At 35.0% G+C, this 18,579-nt stretch overlaps 1 protein-coding gene across 1 annotated transcript; it reads right to left on the bottom strand.

Annotated features, from left to right (window-relative positions):
- Positions 1-6,762: 6,762 nt before the first annotated feature.
- Positions 6,763-8,990, bottom strand: LOC119984403 (plasmodesmata-located protein 6). The gene is made up of 3 exons (XM_038828329.1): positions 8,149-8,990; positions 7,206-7,328; positions 6,763-7,100 (listed from the first exon to the last, which is right to left on the bottom strand). The coding sequence occupies exons 1-3, from the start codon at positions 8,873-8,875 to the stop codon at positions 7,093-7,095; spliced, it is 858 nt and encodes a 285-aa protein (XP_038684257.1). The 5' UTR covers positions 8,876-8,990; the 3' UTR covers positions 6,763-7,092.
- Between the last annotated feature and the right edge of the window lie 9,589 nt (positions 8,991-18,579).

Raw genomic sequence — 18,579 nt, 5'->3', positions numbered from 1 at the left:
TCGCTGTTTGTATATTTTTTTATTTATAGTTCTTCGCAAATCGCAAATCGCAAATCGCAAATCTTTCATTGGATTTGGATTTGGTTTCTCTTAGATCCATATCCAGGCGAAGCCCACGTAAATCTTCCATACAAACACAGGCCCAAAGAAGTCATGGATCAATGAACGAGAACTCCTACCCAACAAAGTACTGCCCAAGACCCAGTGCCCACTTAAGTCTTCCCGAGAGATGCAGGCCCAAATCCCAAAGAAGTCATGAATCATTTGAGAATTTAGAAGGCTCGGCCCAATAAATAGAAGGCAAGATGTTTTGGGTTTCGTTTATGTTACTTTCTATCTGTTTTTTTCCTTAAAATTTTTTTGGCTTCTTAACCTTCTTAGTACTTAATAGAAGATGGAGACTAGTTGCACCCCAGAGTTAACTAAGTACACCCCAAAACTCAAAAAAACCTCAATCTAATAACACCCCAACTGACCCTACCATTATGCCCCAAATTCTTTCTTTTCTCCTTCTCTCCCTCATCTTCTTCCCTTACATAAAGACAATGATCCCATCTCCACTCATCCTTCAAGAATCCCAGTTCAATCAATGATCCTACCACATCTTCTCTTCTTTCTCCTTCTTCCCTTCCACATAGAAAGGGGTGAATAGGGAGTTTCTGTGCAGCAACAGGTACTCACCTGGATTCCATGTTCAAGGCAGTAAAGCTCCCAACAAGCGTTGCCGACTTGGATTCTGGCTTGACCGATGTGAATTGAAATGCACTCTCTCATTTTTGATATGTTTTCGAGTAGTGATGGTGGTGTTCAGATTGAATGGGGTGCTTTTTGATTGAGCTTAGATTCGAAGGGAAATTTGGAGAAGAAGTATGCAAGAGTATAAAGGAGAAGAAGTATGCAGGTGTAGGAAAGGGATTGTGAATTAGGGTTTAAGGGGTGTAGATGGTATTTTTGTGAAAAAACACAAATTAGGGTATACTCATAAATGTTATGTTTTGTTGGGATTTATTTAGAGTGTGGTGTGATTAGTTAAATAAGGGGTTAAATAAGGGATGTAAATAGTCTTCATCTAATAGAATGTGGGATACCGAAAGATTTGACTTGTTTTAATTTGATCACCAAATGTTCAAATGTTCCAATCATTTTAAGGACATGCAATTAGTTTTGGACTCTTTGCCGTAGGGAAAACAAAAATTACTAATGTCGCATCGGATATATTAGGCGAGTTCACATACTCTGGGTCCATTTAGGAATGCTTTGTATTTGACCAACCGAGGTGAGGTGTTGTCAGGTAAAAAGAAATGGTGCTAAACCCCACATGTTCTTTTCTGGAATAGAGTTTTGTCAAACTACTTTCATTGTGAAAGTAGCTCTTCAAAGCTTATACTTGGGTCGAGATTTGGTGGGGCGTGACCCCACCGAAACTGATTGCCAAACAACTTAACTCTTAACGTGGTGAGCTCAATACCAACACGTTCGGTAAATTTGTCTCAAACGGGCCCTCAATCTCTACTTTCACGCGGCCAGAGGTCACCAAAGATTTACATGAAAACAAAGGAATTCGTCCAACTAGAGACAAAAAGTGATTATGGAGTGTAAGATAATGGAATTGAGTAGGAGCAAGACTACATGAATAGGGGCGGAGCCAAGAAATGATGTTGCAGTAGGTTAATATTAAAATAATTATATCACCTTCTTTCTTTCTTTTTTCTGAAGAGAACAATGGATTTTCAACTGATTTTTTTAAGATGACTTTATTTTTATGTGTCTAAAGTTCGATTTCAATGAAAAAACATATTTTTTCAACGGTATTTTAAAAAAAAAAAACTTCCATAATCAAGTTGACTTACCACAAAGAAGGCCTTTTTTTGCCTCTTGGGCTCTTCTCTAGAGTCTAGACCCGAAATATCCTCTCTCTCACTACTTATATTACTTTGCATCTTTCATAGGATCCTTTTTAGCTCTTTTTTTATATATAATTTATTTATTTTTATGTGAGCATATATTATTATTTATCACATAAATAGTATAACTTTCTGTCCTCACCCTCCATTATTTAGTTCTTGAATAGTTAAATTCAACAACCAGAGACCAAAAAGAAAGAAATGTCAAAACCTAACCGCTATTATTCCATCCTTTTCCCTTATATCTTAATTGGCCATCATCACCCACCACAAACTATTTATATTTAGTGCTACTTTTCAGAATATGAAAAAAAAAAAAAAGAAGAAGAAAGAAAAGTTGTTGTTGGCTTGCTGTCATTTTGACATACAATGGTGGTGTTGAGTACATTGTTTAGTGCCCAATACCTTTCTTTTTCTTGATTTAACAAAAAAAAAATGCTATAGAAAGACAAAACCACCATTAATAAATAATAACCCCACACATAAATACAAAAATTAAAAATATAGTTCTAGTAGCTTCTTTGGTATCTGTCTCCTTTTTGGATAATTCCAACCATATTGAGCCAAGGCAATAAAAAGAAAAACTTTTACTATTCCATCAATCTTCAAGTATTGATTTAAAAGTAATATAATAAGGGTTTTATCAATTTTTAAATACAATTTTATTAGGTATTTGATTAGTGCATTTGCCAATTTGAATATTTAGCTACAATCAGTATACTATTCATATAAATAAGATTTTTTCTCTAGATAAATTGAAGGGTTATGTACTTGTGTTATTAGCTTTTTAAAAGTAGGGGAACGACCACTTTACTTCTCTAGACGAACCACCACTGCAAGAAGTAAATTAACTTGCAAAAAGAGTGTTTATGCCACAAGATTTAATTTTACAGGACCCTATTGTATGTTTTCAAATAAAATAAAACCATATATTATCCTGAAATCACCCAAAAAAGGGTGTTTGCCACTTATGAGATGGCAATTAATTTAAATTTTAAAGAAGGAAATTTTTTTTTGTGGGCATAATTTGAGCAACCTAACAATATTTGTAATGGGACAAAATTATATCATTCAATTATATAAAGTCTTGGGTTCAACTTAACATATTGAAAATGATCTTTACAATTGTTTTTGCAATATTATAAGTGTCCTCCTTAATCTGCCCCACAAAAATTGTCTTGTCTCTTGTCACTTGCATGTGCATGCAATCATACCCACCTATTCTCTTCTCTCATATTTCTTAGAAAAAAATAGGTAGGCTTTTGGGTGAACGTAAGTACTCGAACTACAATCAAGGGAAAGTTGAGGTGGACTACCAACAATTTATAGAACACGTAAATAAAGATGATCGAAAATCTCTTGATACCAAAAGGTACTAGCCAAAAAGACATTGACCGTCAAGTTAGTAGGGGGAGAAAGCCAAAGTATTTGTTTATGAATGAAAGTGTGAGGGTCTGACGGTGTTAGAATGATAGACGAAAGATAGTGTTTGGGGATTGAAGGTCTAGCGTGGACTTCGTCGATCAAGATTGTTTGAGTAAGGGTAGTGATAGAAAGAGTTTGGAGTTTTTGTCAGAGTAATGAACTTAGCTCTTTTAGTAAGGAAGTGAGCTATTTATAGGTTATGTGAAACAATGCTAATGATGTAAGGTGCTGTAAAGATGAATTACGAGGATGGGCTCAATAATGATGATTTGCACGTGGCGTGTGTCAGAAGAGAGATCTAACATGATTGGTTAGTATGGAAAAGTCCATAAATACAAGCGTCCCTGGAGATGGAACGAGTTTAAGTCTCAAAGCAAGCTCAAGTTGTGTGACAAAATAAATATACGATTGAAGATCAACTTGTGATTGGTCAAACTTAAGGTCGAGACTAAGGTCAATGCCAGAACAAATGATGCGGACGAGACGGGAGGAGCAAGCTAAGTAAAGTAACAAAGTGACAGAAGTAGACTATCTTGAGCAGAAGGACTATGCACGTGAAATGTCATGATTAATATTCGAAAGGGTGGGAATTGAGCTGTCATACCTGAGACGGGTCTTAGGCTTAAGCCGTGGGACCGCGGAAGTGGGCTATAATCTTGAATAATAGGCAAAGTTCCTGCATACAAATACTGGGCCAGGGACTTATTTAATGAAAGAAAATTGTCTGGGTTTCGTCATACATAATAAAGTGGGCCAAGAACATTTTTATCACTACAGTGAACTAGTGGACACCATATCTTTTGGGATATCAATATGTATATATGGTGCCGAGCCAGAAGTATCCGTCATTTGAGGAATGGCTCAAAAATTTGTGCTGGTCAAGTCCACAATCAAAAATTTCTTAAATAGAAGTGTGACTAATGGTTACTACAAAATTTAAAATTGCACAGAAAATTGAAACAATTGTGTTTGTTGTGAAATTGGGTTCATACTCCTTTGATTTGGATTCTTTTCACGCGTCATCATTTTATTAACGGTTGGAAAGACTTGATTTAATTTGAATTTGGATTAATTTGCCCTGCTAATGGTACTTGTTACAGACGTAATATTGGAGGGATTCATGGCCTTGAACATGGGTGTGGGTGCTGCAAACACTCAATTTTATTAGTGATAACTAATATTAGTTTCTTGTTTCAAGATGCACCTACTTTCGTTTTATTTCAAGTTGACTTGAGTGAATTGACTCTATGTGTAATTTGTTTCGATTTTTAGATCAAGTTGTATTGTTTGTAGGCGTTATATATGTAACGACTCGCCTCTCTTTGAGCTTAGTGAATATTGTTTGCTTTCTATTGTTTATATCTCTATTCATATATCGAGTCTTGTGACTCCCCTCTGTTTGTCGATATGTTTTATTTCAGATACAATATCTTTTTTAAAATGCCCTCTGATTTTGGTGAGCATATTTTCAATAATTCCTTCTACTTTAAGACTCTCTATCAAACTCTGTTATTATAAAAAATCTACATTTCTGTACATGCTAAAATAATGTCCAATAAGATCGAATTGCTCACACACCATATTAGAAATCCACATCCTATATACGCTAATAATATTGTCCGCTTTCGGTTATCCAACTCTCGTGGATACATCAGGCCCTGCACGACTTTGTTCCTCCTTAGCTCAGCTACTACAAAACGAAACCTAACACACAGGGTCAAAGTCCAACTCACTAGATTAGGAAAAAAATTTATTAGTTAGTAAGGAGGTGAACTTAGTTTATTAACTCATTCGTTGGGATTTGGCCTCATGGGTAGTTTTAAGATTAGTATTGATATGAAACTTATCACTTTAATCGAAATATACTTCTGTTTTGTTAGGCATAACCCAATTAGTTTGTGCGTGTAATTAAATTAAAAATCTAATTAAAAATTGACCAAATCAGCTTGATATCTACAAAGAGATACGCGGAGCCAAATCCTAAATCACAAACTTGGATGCGGGACCTCCACATTTCGTTTAAAATTATAGAATCTAAAATTTGAATCTAATGGTTTAGGAAATGTGTCAATCACATTCACACCACATTTTTTTTTTCATTTTTAAAACTTTTTTTTTTTATTATTAGATGTGAATTATAGACTTTTTTTTTTGAGTACAAGGACAAACATAATATACGACACACCACCAGATCAAGCCTATGAAAGTACAGGTGTCAACAGGCCCCACGCAGGAGGCACAAATCAAGCCCACGCAGAGGCAGACTATCAAACCCACGTAGGGCAGACGAAGCTCACACACCTCCTTGTAAATATTCGGAGGAGGTTAGACTAGAACCCACGACCTCAGTCAGGGACATGCAAAGTCATTGCCACTCAACCAATGACTCATTTGCATGAATTATAGACTTTAAGGAATTGCGTAACCTCCAAATCCTATAAACTCTCCACATATGAGAGAAATAATATGAGTTTTTCTTTATGAAAGAGAGAAATAATATGAGTTTTTTTTTATGAAAGAGAGAAATAATATGGTATCCACGATTTTGAGAGGATTAAAGTAATAATGGGCCACGTTTATGGATATATAATGGATGAGAGAGAGAGAGAGACGTGAATATGTTTAGTCACTATAGTATGGTCGTCATTATTGAATTTTAGTCCATTCCCAAGTGTCCCCTTTAGGCACCAATCAGCAGTAACTTTACACATATAGCGTACAAATATAGAGAGAGTATTGGCCAAATCATTGTAATCATAATCCAACTACAAAGTGCTTAAAATACTATGTTCAGCAGTAGTATTATTCATTCACTAATGTATCTCCCTTGCTTTTCGGTCTATCAAACAATTTAGTCAAACACATTAGTTGGCACCGCTAATCATAGATTAGTAGACCTTACAACTGCTTAATTTCAAGCTTCTATTATGGTTTGATATTGTAAAACTTGATAAATTTAATTAATTGTTAGAAGATGTTAAGACATAATATATATCACATCGGTAAAGATATAGTCTTCCAATGGGTAGATATATGTAAAGTCCACTTCTAAACACTAACTAGACATTTTTCTTAGTTTGGTGAGTTGGGCTTAGCTTACTTGTTAAGTTATGAAGGAACAAAGTCGTGCAGGCCTGATGTATTCACGGAAATCGCACAATCGAAAGCGAACAATATAATTGGTTATTTACGGTGTAGATTTCGGATAGAAGAAAAAATAAAATAGAATCTATGAACAAATTATGAAATTATCTAAGCCTGTTTGTGTTTTGTTGTGCTAAAAAAACAAAAGTACGATCATAGACTAGGTAATTTTAATGCAAATACAAATTAAAAAAAAAAACATTGAATTGACATGAAAACTATCATATAATTTTTTAGGATCTAATCAAACTTTGCCAACTCTAATAAAAAAAAAAAGCATACCAAAAGCTTTGACAACACCCCCCATCAAAGGCACTAACTATATATATATATATGTAGAGTCACAAGCATCACCTTTTTTTAACAAAAAGTGTTCACTATTTGTACAAAAAATAAAAAGACAAAGCAAACAATGTTAAGTGGGTTCATGTAAGGATGATTGTGGAATCTCTAGAGCCTTTTCTTTTCTTAACCCTTTTGCTAGTTTCAAGGTAACTTTGTCCTGTCCATGAACATGATCATCTTTATATCTTCTCTTTGAGGGAAGTATTGATAAACCACTTAAAAAAGGGAAAGCAAAAAGGCCACCAATTGAAAAGCCAATTTGATAGATGCATGACTATTTACCTGCAAAAATGAAACCCACATAAGAAAAACCCATAATTAGAGTATTAATTCAATCTTTAGACATGATTGTTAAAAGAAAAAGACAAAAGAAATATTGTTACATACCTTTTCCTTTCTCACACAATTTTCTTAGGCAAGAGAGGAACACAATGAGCAATGCAACTGCAACAATGAGTCCAATTAAGATTGCAAGTGTCTTCTCAATCTCATCATCATTGTTGTTCTTGTCTACACATCAAAAACAAACCAAAACAAATATTACCCAAATAATGAGAGACTAGCCAATATATGATAACAACGTGGTTTTCATAAATCGTTTATATCTCTTTTACCTAGGAAATTAAATAATTAACTTATCATTTGAAATAGCACCTAACTCAATTAGCATTGGATTCTTGAATGTGGGGCCTTTATAGACTATCCATAATTTTCTAACCACCACAAATGTAGCTAGCTTTTCTTCTGGAAAGGAAAAAAAAAATATAAAAGTGAATAATCATCAATTTCAGAAAGTTAAGGGGGTATTGCATAAACAATTTAGGTATTCCATCTTTTCTTTCCTTCTTTTATGGGGTTAATTTCATATTCATCACATTTACCATAATAATAAATATTAATTAGAAGATTTCACAACATGCATAATTACTTAACATATAGATTCTCTTATATATATTGCAAAAAATAATTATTTGAGGCAAAGCAATATTATGCACTCCGGATCTAGCAATTAAACGTAGGGGTGGTCACACAACCAATATTTTGGCTAGGCTTGGGAAATTAAACCACACAAAGGTGATATAGCTAGCTAGATTACCATAATTGAAGAGAAATCTACACTCAAATCCTTCACTTAATATACACAAACAATGAAATCATAGATATAAACAGAAAAAAGAAAGCAAACCCATTAATCTACAGACTTTCACATGAGGGTGGTAGGTAGATTTCAAGACTATTCATGGCTAATATCTACTAAAATTCAATTAATTGATAATTTAACAAATACAGGCCACCACCGCCCGTCATCCACGGTGGCGACACCACTTACCATTTCCGTCGTGCGAATGAGAGCCACCTTCCGAGAACCGCACGTAGCACTTAGCCAAGTACATGTCCCCCGCAGCAGTGGGCCCACAATCAGTTTTTAATCGTTGGATCGCCTCCGACAAGCAATCTTGGCACTCGCTCCCGCTCAAATCCCCAAGGCACTGGGCGTAACCGTACACGTCACCGGACCCACCGTTCTTGTACGGTCTGTAAGATCCATCACCCGCCGCAAGATACCCCAACAGCGCATCACGCCTGGTCAACGCATCAGAGTCATATCCGATCGACCGCCCACATTTCTTCAACACCACAGTCTTGTCCTCCACGCCTAAAAAGGTCGCGTTCTCGTATTTGACGAGACAACCGTCGAGTTGCAAGACGCCCCCTGTTGAGTCGAGGCAGAGTGTGCCGAGCTGAGTCACGGCGCGTGCGACGCAGCGGGAGCAGTCACCGCCGCCGACGTCTCCCCGACATTGGAAGAGGCCATAGAGGGTGTTGTCTTTGGAGGAGGGGGATTGGATTGTGAAATTGTTGTAAGTGGTGAACGAGGCGGAGTTGACCAGGGAAGCGAGGAGCGAGTTGAGGTTGTTCTCGTAAGGTGAGCTGGGGTTGAACTTGACCTGTGAACAGCCACCGTAGACGAAGGAGTCTATAGCGGAATTCGATGGTTTCGTGTAGATTGTGAGTGTGAATACGAGAAGTAGAAGAAACAGAGTGACTGCAGACATGGTTGAAGAAATTGATATTGGTGGAGTGTCTCTGCTATGCCTGTGTGAGAGAAGGAGCAAGGTCTCTGTAAAAGAAGAAGGTTTTGCTTAGAAGAGACAATACGTCAGGAACTCTCAAGTGTCATGATCATGTCTATATATGATGGTTTTTTTTTTAATTTCCAAATTCCATTATTTGTATCTGAGTTTTTTTTAGGACAAATTAATGAATTATAAAATGAATTGAAATTTTCATTTTCAAAAACTTTTTTTTTTAATAAACATTTTCAAAAATTAATGAAACTAGTTATATGAATTTGGATCCAAAATTTTGAAATTAAGTATAAATATATATTATGGTATTGGTGAAATTATGTGATGTTTTTAATTGACATAAGTACCTTGTGTTTTTGTCAATGTTTAAATTCCTAATTAAATATTTGAATTGTTCCAATCTCCTACATCTAAAGTTTTTCTCCCCTTAATTTGATTATTGATAACCATTTTTTCTTCGTAACCAAGAACAACTCAACAAACATGTCATTTGAATAGCCCAATAAATTTAAACTCCAACTGGACTAGGCAACAACAATCAACAAATCTTTTTGACAGATTAGTTGGGTTGACGCCCAACGCAAACTATTTAAAAATAGTTACGTTAACCTAGTATCAAACTTCTTCTGATCTCGGTCAAGATTTTTTATGCACTAAATCGGGATAGATAACCAATAAGCTATTTGTGAAGTGGTTGATTATTGACATCCAGCCAATGATACAAAATGTTCCTCCTCCATTGACTAGGCACCACCTTAGTCTTCACAATTTAATAGTATCCGGTAGTTCAATATAAAATAATATATTGAGGAACTAATGCACATATTCTCCTACTAGAATGGCAAAAATAATTCCTGATAAACAAAAAATGGTAAAGCTAATTGAAATATACTTAATTTGCAATGGTTCAGTTTGGTATTAGTTATTTTACCTTTTTTTTTATTATTTTCTTTTAAAAAATATTTGATATATTAAAAAAATAACCAACCCTTCTGTATTTTTTCACCAGCCGACCATAGTTGCCAGTCTTTGGAGCGTTTGAATTTTTAAGTAGCACAACTACTTTAGTTGACCTAACTTTGTTAAATACTATTGCAAGTCATAAAACATTGGCCTACACAATTTGAACAAGAAGAAAGTAATGGCACCACAAAATCTCAAGCCAATGAAGATTGGTCAGATCACTACATGATATAAGTGTTTAGTAACTGTGGTTTTTTTTTTTTTGGCTCAAAATTGGGCTATCTAGAGGTGTTGTCTGGACAGTATACTTGAAACAAGTGACTCAGTTCTTTTTCTGAACTAGACGTTCGAGAAAGCCCAAGACCTGTACGTCCGAACAGGACTCCTGCTGTCCGGACAGGATTCACAGTTAAGCTATGGAACATTTACTTATAAATAGTTTTATTTGTAGGGTTTCGTGTCAAAGTGTTATATTGAGTTGCAAACATTAGGAGAGTGTCATCGAGATTTAGAGAGGGGTTTGAGTGTTGAAGTCCGAGACAAAGGGATTTGTGTTAGTTATTGAGTTCAAGAGCTCATCTCTTTTATAAATCTTCTTTATATTTGTGGAATTCTACGTTGTTCTTCGCCCGAGAACATAGGCAAGTTGTGCCGAACCTCGTTAAATCTTGTATCTTGTTTCTCTTTTTTTTTTGCAGATTTTCTATGCTCGAGTTTTGTCGTCAAATTCATAATAGTAACTTAAGAAGTTGAAAACTACTTGGATGATAGTTTAGTGGTGGTGAATCTCTATGGGGTCAAACCATATAGATTCAGAAGGTCCTGAGTTCGATTCTCACTAGGAATAATACTCTCTTGGCCAAAGTCCAATTTATCCTGTCGTTGTAGTAAAGTTATGTGTGTAGGTAATTCTCGGATAAAATTATATGATGTAATCGTCGGTTACTAAAAAACCGTAAGAAATTGAAAAATAATTAAAGAAGAGAACCAAACAATAATACGCTCTAAAATATGTCCACAAAAAAAAAAAATGGTTTCGGAATATTAATGGTTCCCTTATAATTACCTGTTTATAGTGTCAATGGTAGTAGCTGGAAACTTGCATATATCCAATAACAACACATTTACATGCACCACAAAGGAACAAATTGAGAAAGCACACAGATTTATAACTTATGAATTGGGTCAATTGGTGACCAAGACTTCATTTCTAGAGACATAATTGAGATATTGATTGATGCTACTATATGTGAAGGTTCTAGGAAATTTTACTTCCCTTTAATTTTTGACAAGTGTATAGCATACACATTCCTTGTTAAGATGGGTTGATTGCATTACAATATATACAACTTGTATCATGTGGAGTCAATATAGTGTTAAAAACTAATTAAATACATTTGATTAATTAAGTACTGCCGTAATGGAGGAGATAAAACGCAACAAGAGTTAGATTAGCTATCGTCACCATGACAATCCAATCATACTACCACCCACAAAAGTCTCGATCAAATTAGGAGAATAAGAGGATAAGATCCTATGAACTACGACAATACAAATAAAAGTAAAATAGATTTAATTAATTTTTAATCTTAGCTATTGTTTTAGGAACTAGACAAAAATTAATTAATAATATTCAATTTTATATTAATAGTTTATTGCATGTTTTGATTGTGAAAGCTCCACCTCTTTAACCAACTCTCTCCATCTATATAGAAAAAGCACATAAAGAATATATTGTTTCAAGCAAGACCTATAAACACTTATCCGACATCACCAAATGGTACTTTTTTTTTTATTAAATTTCTTTCTTGACAAGGGAAATTTCTTGGTTCCTGCATGATTCCCACTTGTTTTGTTTGCTCTTCTTATGTAGAAATTATCAATTTCTAGAAAACTTTTTTGTCAAGGAATTTAGCAAATATTTTCTTTCTAATTTCTATTTTCAATCCCATAAACGTTGTGACATTCTAATCCAAGACCGAATGATTTTCTTAATAAAAGCTAGTGATTTGGGATTCAAGAAATTGTAACAAGATGATATCTAATTAACAAAAGGGTTCTGAAGTTCTAGGTTAGAAACTAATGCCTGTTACGATCTCAAGTCTCACATCGGATGTATGAGATTCCTCTATGAGGTTTATATGGGCATTCGGCTATCCAACTCCAACCACAAAAACTAGATTTTTTTTTAAAAACGGAGAGGGGGATTCGAATTCTTGTCACCAAGATGATACAAACTATTTTTGGGGGTGTGATCTAGGGTTCAAATAATACTATATCACAATTTGCAAAAACAAACTGGAATGGAAGATCCCTAGGTAGGAGGAAGGATCCTTCAATGCTCTCTTGAGAAATAATACAACTAATGGCTCCATTAGAGCTGCCAAAAAATACACACACATGTTCTGGTTGGAGGGCTTGGGTGATATGTTGTGGAAGGTCACATTCAATGATATAATGATTCTTGTATCATACACATATAAAAAAAATGTCATGTAAGAGCTGTTTTTTTGGTTATATATATGTGTGTGTCTGTGCCCACAAACACACTATGAGGCTTCTACATTGCGCACACACACACATATATGGCTTTTAACTTCCGACCAAATCTTTTGTCATCTTGCTTTTCGAAGATAAGGTTTTATCTCATGACCACCGAATAAACAAAACCTCGATGGCCTTTTTTGTTTTTGTGAGTGGATCATATGCAATGTCTGGTCTATGATTTATATGAATTGGGGATGGCCAAGAAATCTATATTAGGCTTCTCCATCACTTCATGTTTTGTACAAATTATATATTGACAATAATTAGTTGTAATTATAGTCGTGGTGGAAAAAAATTCCCCACAATATACACGTCAGTCCCATTTCCATTTAAAGGCATCTTGAGACTCTACAACAAACAGGTGATTTTTGACGGAATTATCCGTCACAAAATAAGAAAATTCTGTCAGAAAATGGATTTGTGACAGAAAAAATTCAGTGACAAAAATCCTCGTCACAAAATATTAGTGATGACTTTTTGTGACGGATATTTTGTGATGATGTTAGTGAAGGATTTTGTGACGGAAAATGTTAGTGACAGACTTTATGACGGCGGATCATGCTTAATTAAATAATAAAAAATACATCTTTCAAATTAGTGACGACGAAAAAATTCCGTCACTAGTAAAATAATATTTTAATAATTATTTTTTCATAACATTTTATTTAATTATCAATTTTTATTTCTTTATTATTATATTAATGCAATATTACTTTTTAATTTATATAATTGTATTTAAAATACAATAAAAAGTAATTATATAAAAGTTTTAGCAAGATGTTTGACAAAGTTTTCACAAAAGAATACAACCCCAAAATCTACTCCTCATCGGAAGTGTGTCCACCATCTTCGCTATCATCGTCAATGTCATCAATAGGTGGTTGTATCCCAAGCCGAGCAAAGAGTCCCTGCATCATTTGATTTTGTTTTTGAATCATCCGATTATGTTTCTCCAACCTCCGGTCTTATCGCTTTATCTTTTTGCTTTGTGTGTCCAAGGACAGCTTATAGAACTGCAACTCCTCCTACAATGTACTAATCGTAGTGCTATGTGATGAAAACTGATCATGTAACTCGTAGCTTATTCGAACCACGCGCTCCTCAATCTCCTGCTGCAAATAATCAGGACACGATCCAGATGGTCTGCTATAAGAGGATGAAAAGCGCATATGTGACGCCTCTGATCCAAGACCGTAGATATGACATTTCTTATTGACCCACTTAGTCGCCTCCATGAATATGGAATCATCATCCTGAGGTGACTCTCCAGAGGTCAATGCTTGACTGGAACGGGCTTCCTTAAGCTTATTGTAATCATCTTGTATCAATATTATAAAAGTTATATATCAACTATCATGAATGACGATTTAAATATCATAGAAATTTTTAAATTTAATAAAATTTAAATTACTTACATATGTAGTGGCTGCTCGACATTCAACGAATTCTTGGGTAGCCTTTTTGATATGGCAATGACGAAAGAGCTCAACCTTAGTTGGAGGCCGACCCAATTCTTTTTCCTACATTCGTGTATACAAGACAAGTTTCAAGCAAATAAACAATTCAAGAGGTAAACTTGATTTAAAAATATAAAAATTTACCAATTTCTTCTTATGTTCTGAGTGTGGAATAGAGCCACCAGCATTAGTGCATCCGCCAGTCTCGGATGCTCAGTTTATCTTTGGCTTCTCCCTTTTCCTCACATAATCCGATTCCGCCCAAAGCTTTTCAAGCGCAGCTTTGGCTTCCTCTTGAATCCATTCACCATCATCCTCCTTCTTTGGAACCCTTTGCATAATTTTCTGCAATATTTCTCCATTCTTCTTATTCCATAATTTTTTTACTGCATCATCATCAGTGGGGTCCAACCTAAATTGATTCTATAAAATATAAATATAAATTTATGATAGGTAGCAATTAAGACATTTTAAATTTAGGAATATGGTAAAGAATATGAACTAGCAAGTTTTGTTCCATGAGTAAGAGAAAGTAAACCTCTGCCTCACCATTTTAGTGTTGAGTTCAATGCATTGTAACCCCTAAGTTCTACATCACACAAAGAGCACATAACATTGCTAAACATGCAAAGAAAACACCCAACCATTATCATCGAAGCCTTTTTCCAAACCAACGAAACACTCAATAAGTGACAACTGACAATTAAATTCCTACAATGATTTCTCAAAATCCAAAGATCAAATGAAAAATTCAATAATAGAGCTCCATTCTAAGCAGTCAAATACTAAAACTACAATGCAACCATAATAAACTCCATTCTAAGCTCCATCCATAGCATTGCAACAATAATAATAACTATAAAGACTAATGCGGCATTCGATCAGATAACAAAATGCATAATCTAAGAATTCGACTTAAAGAAGAATAACAATTCCAATAGAATAGTATGAGAATAATTTATCCATATGATTGAACGAGATTCAACGCCCTACCTCAAACTGCGAAAAATAAAAGTTCTTGGCTGACTTAAGAACACTCTTCCATGTATAAGCGACGTGCTCGAACTTGGACTTAATGATTGAAGTCATCTTCCTGTGAACGTCATAAGGCTCGAATCTAGGAAAATATAAATAAGAACATATTATTGACATATATGTTTATTTAATTAATGCATTTAAAATAATAATGATGAAAAATGCACTTACTCTGAGTTTGAATATGGTCGTATCCAAGTTTTGTTGGCCTCCGCATTGGTCGATGGAATTTGCTGGGACGATTCCGATAGCCTGCGTGTCCCTCATAGGGATGTTCGATGTGGATGTAGGTGGGGTATTGGGCAAGTGAGTAGTGTTCGGGACCATCGAGAAGAAGGGCGATGATGAACCTAGTACCCACATCTCGCGATAATATTGGGGAGGTGACATGATGGGTGGCAGCACCTAATTGACAGACGAGAGGGATGAGGTTGCGTTGTGAGGGGATTCTTGACTCTCTATAACTCTGTTGCCACCAATTCAGACAAGTAGACGTCGATGTCTTCCTTGACCTGATGTAGTAACATTATCTCTGCTCGATTGATTACCAGACATCTACCATTTAGGCAATAAAGACAGATAGCAGTAATGATAGCCAAATGATATCTAAAAGAATCAGCACTCTAACAAGAATATTTTCCAATAAAAATCAACTTCAAAATAGCCCAAAAACTTTGCTCAAAGCATGCCCAAATTCAATAAATATTGCCCCAAACACAATCCACAAAATTGCACTAAAACTGTCTCCAAAAACTGCACATATCAGACCCAAACCAGCCCCCAAATAAGAACCAAAACAGCCCAGCATAGGCAAAGTTTCAGCAATCAACAACCATTAAAGCAGGCTTCAACCTTAACGTAGGCTAGCAGTATAAAGGAATGAATCTTGCAAGGAAATAGCTCTAAAGCAAGCATAAGAAGAAAAACTGCTAGTTCAAACATGGCACATGTGTACAACCAATCATACAAGACCAAATCACTTATCGCATGAGCCAATTAAGTGGTTCAAAGCATTAGAATACCACCAACGTTTCAAGAAACAATTAAGACAGACTAAACAAACAACTGGTGTAAACTGTCAAATGGTAGCATATTCTAAAAAAAAAGCCACATTCTTGCCCACATTTATATAATTGTAAATACTCGAGCCTATCCAGTACATACACATCTAAATGTAAAAAAATCAGAATTCAATCAAGAACTGACATCAGATCAGGAAACCCCACCTTAAAGCAGTAATGAAGCCAATTTGTTTTGCAGCACCACTAATGATACCATTAGGATTGCAATTCGCATAGATTTTTTTAAAACAAATTGCAAATAAACTTAATACAGAGGGATACAAGACTAAAATTAGGGAAAACAACATGGGAAGATGCACAATCTAGATAGTTGGCTAAAATAGTAGAGCACAAAAGGACCAATATAATATTGTGCATCCAAGTCTTCTAGTAAAGCGAAGCTCAATTTCCCAAACCTAGATACCCAATACCTAAAGATTTAGACTAGGAAAGAAATTTGGATGCAACCGACAATAACCCATAATCTGACTTGTTTGTGTCAAAACCGGAACTTGTGATCACGAATTCGATATAATCTCAATTGAGTTCACAAACACCATAAGAAGAAGAAAAAGAAAAAGAAAAAGGAGACAGAGAGAGCACCCAACGGAGTAACCATGATGAATATATATACACTCAACGAGTTCACATTGAGATCAATAGTCGTAGATATAATACATAATAACCCAAATTACACATACCTTAACCTGATTCCTTCGATTCGCAAAGCAAACACAGCAATCAAGCGTAGTCTCCGAGATCAAGCGAGTAGGGAAAGACTAAACAGAGAAGGAAAAGAAGTTTCTCTGTCACGATTTAATCGAAAGAAGACAAGAGAGCAATTTTACCGTTGGAGGCAGAGCCGCTTGGAGTAGCGTTGTGGAGGAGTACCATGTGGCACACAAAGAAAGAAAAGTAAAGGAAAAAAATAAATTAGGGTATTGTGTAGTTCAAATATTAAACGCAAATTTTTTTCATTTTGGCGCAAGTTTTAAGTTTCCTTACTATTTTTCTTTTATTTCTCTATTAATTACCTAAATATTTACTTTCTAATTATTTTCCCTTTTTCTATTTATTGTTTTCCTATTAATTAGTAAAATAATTAATTTCTATAATTAGTTTCTACTTATTTTCACTATTAATATTATTCTACTATTAATTAGAAAAATAAGCAAATATGGTAATTAATAAGATTTGTACATAAATATTAATAATCATCTTCATTACATTAATCGTAGTCTCCGAGATCTCCCTTTCTTTGAATCATACGATTCAAATTCTTCGTCGTCATCATCCTTAGTATCGTCCTCGACCATTAGTTCTCTTGTGGAGTTTTCTACAACTACTTCCTCGGGTTCAACATCATTGTCAACTAGAGAATCGAGTTGCTGATCAGTATCTACTCTAACTGGCTCAAATAAAACTTCGTTCTTTTGGAATGCATCATCTACCTTTACTGATTGTGCAGTAATTATGTTCCTCGTTTTGTCTTAATCACAACCAACCAATCTTGTCGATCACGTATCCCTTCTGGATAAGGAGCAAAATAGACTTGCTTTGCTTGTTGTGCTATTATAAATGGTTCATACTTTTTGTACCTTCCCCTACATTTAACCACAACAAGCCCATACTTGTTATTGATTCATGTACCTTGATTAGGAGTTGGGTCAAACCACTCACAATTGAAAAGAACAATCTTCTTTATCGGTAGTCTTGGGAATTTGAATTGTACAATTTCTTTTAGTATTCCGTAGTAGTCACTTTCTGATTGTTCGTAATCGGTCCCCCGAATGTATACACCAATGTTGATTGTTGACTTGCCTCGCCCACCTCAATCTGATAATTGACATCATCATCATTCAATGTTGGTGTTGATGCTCTAACATAATCTGTGTACAGGCTGTAACATATATACAACTATCATCCGTTAGCCTCAAATAATTAAAGTATGATTATTTAACAAAGTGTGTCAAAATTTGTAAACTCTTACTTTATAAACGGTTGGACAATGTTGCAATTCAAACACATACAATGTGGTAGCATCGTATTCTCTGTCAGTGAGGTAACGCTTATCGGCAACACCAGCAAGATGACCAGGTTATTGAATATTGAAATTCTTGGGATTTTCGTGTTGAATGTACCCCAATTATCATTTTGAGGAACTTTGGTTCATTGAGAGCTCACATGTGGTCGAAAATAATATGAAGTAAATGACGATGTCTCTTCGACTATATATGCTTCACAAATAGATCCTTCCATAGAGCTTTATTTAACCTTCTTCTTCAGGAAATGAACGAACCTATTGCTTCATTTAATTGAACGTGTTATTAAATAACATAATTTATATTATAACAGTATTATAGTAATAAAGAATACCTTTCAAAGGGATACATCCATCTGTATTGTGCTGACCCATCCATCCTTGTTTCGAATGATAGATTGTCCATCATGATACTCAATTAATTCTCCCTCAAAGTAGTCAAACATATATCTTTAAAAAAGTGACTGAGCTCAGTAATTGTAGCCCAAATAGGCTCAGGTAATGCCCGAAATGCAACCGAAAGTAGTAACTACATGAAAACATGACAGTCATGGCTTTTCATCCCAA

The sequence above is a fragment of the Tripterygium wilfordii genome, chromosome 3, assembly GCF_013401445.1.
Source record: "Tripterygium wilfordii isolate XIE 37 chromosome 3, ASM1340144v1, whole genome shotgun sequence".
Lineage (NCBI taxonomy): Eukaryota > Viridiplantae > Streptophyta > Magnoliopsida > Celastrales > Celastraceae > Tripterygium > Tripterygium wilfordii.
The sequence above is the reverse complement of the archived record's forward strand: the minus strand, read 5'-3'. Positions and strand labels throughout refer to the sequence as shown.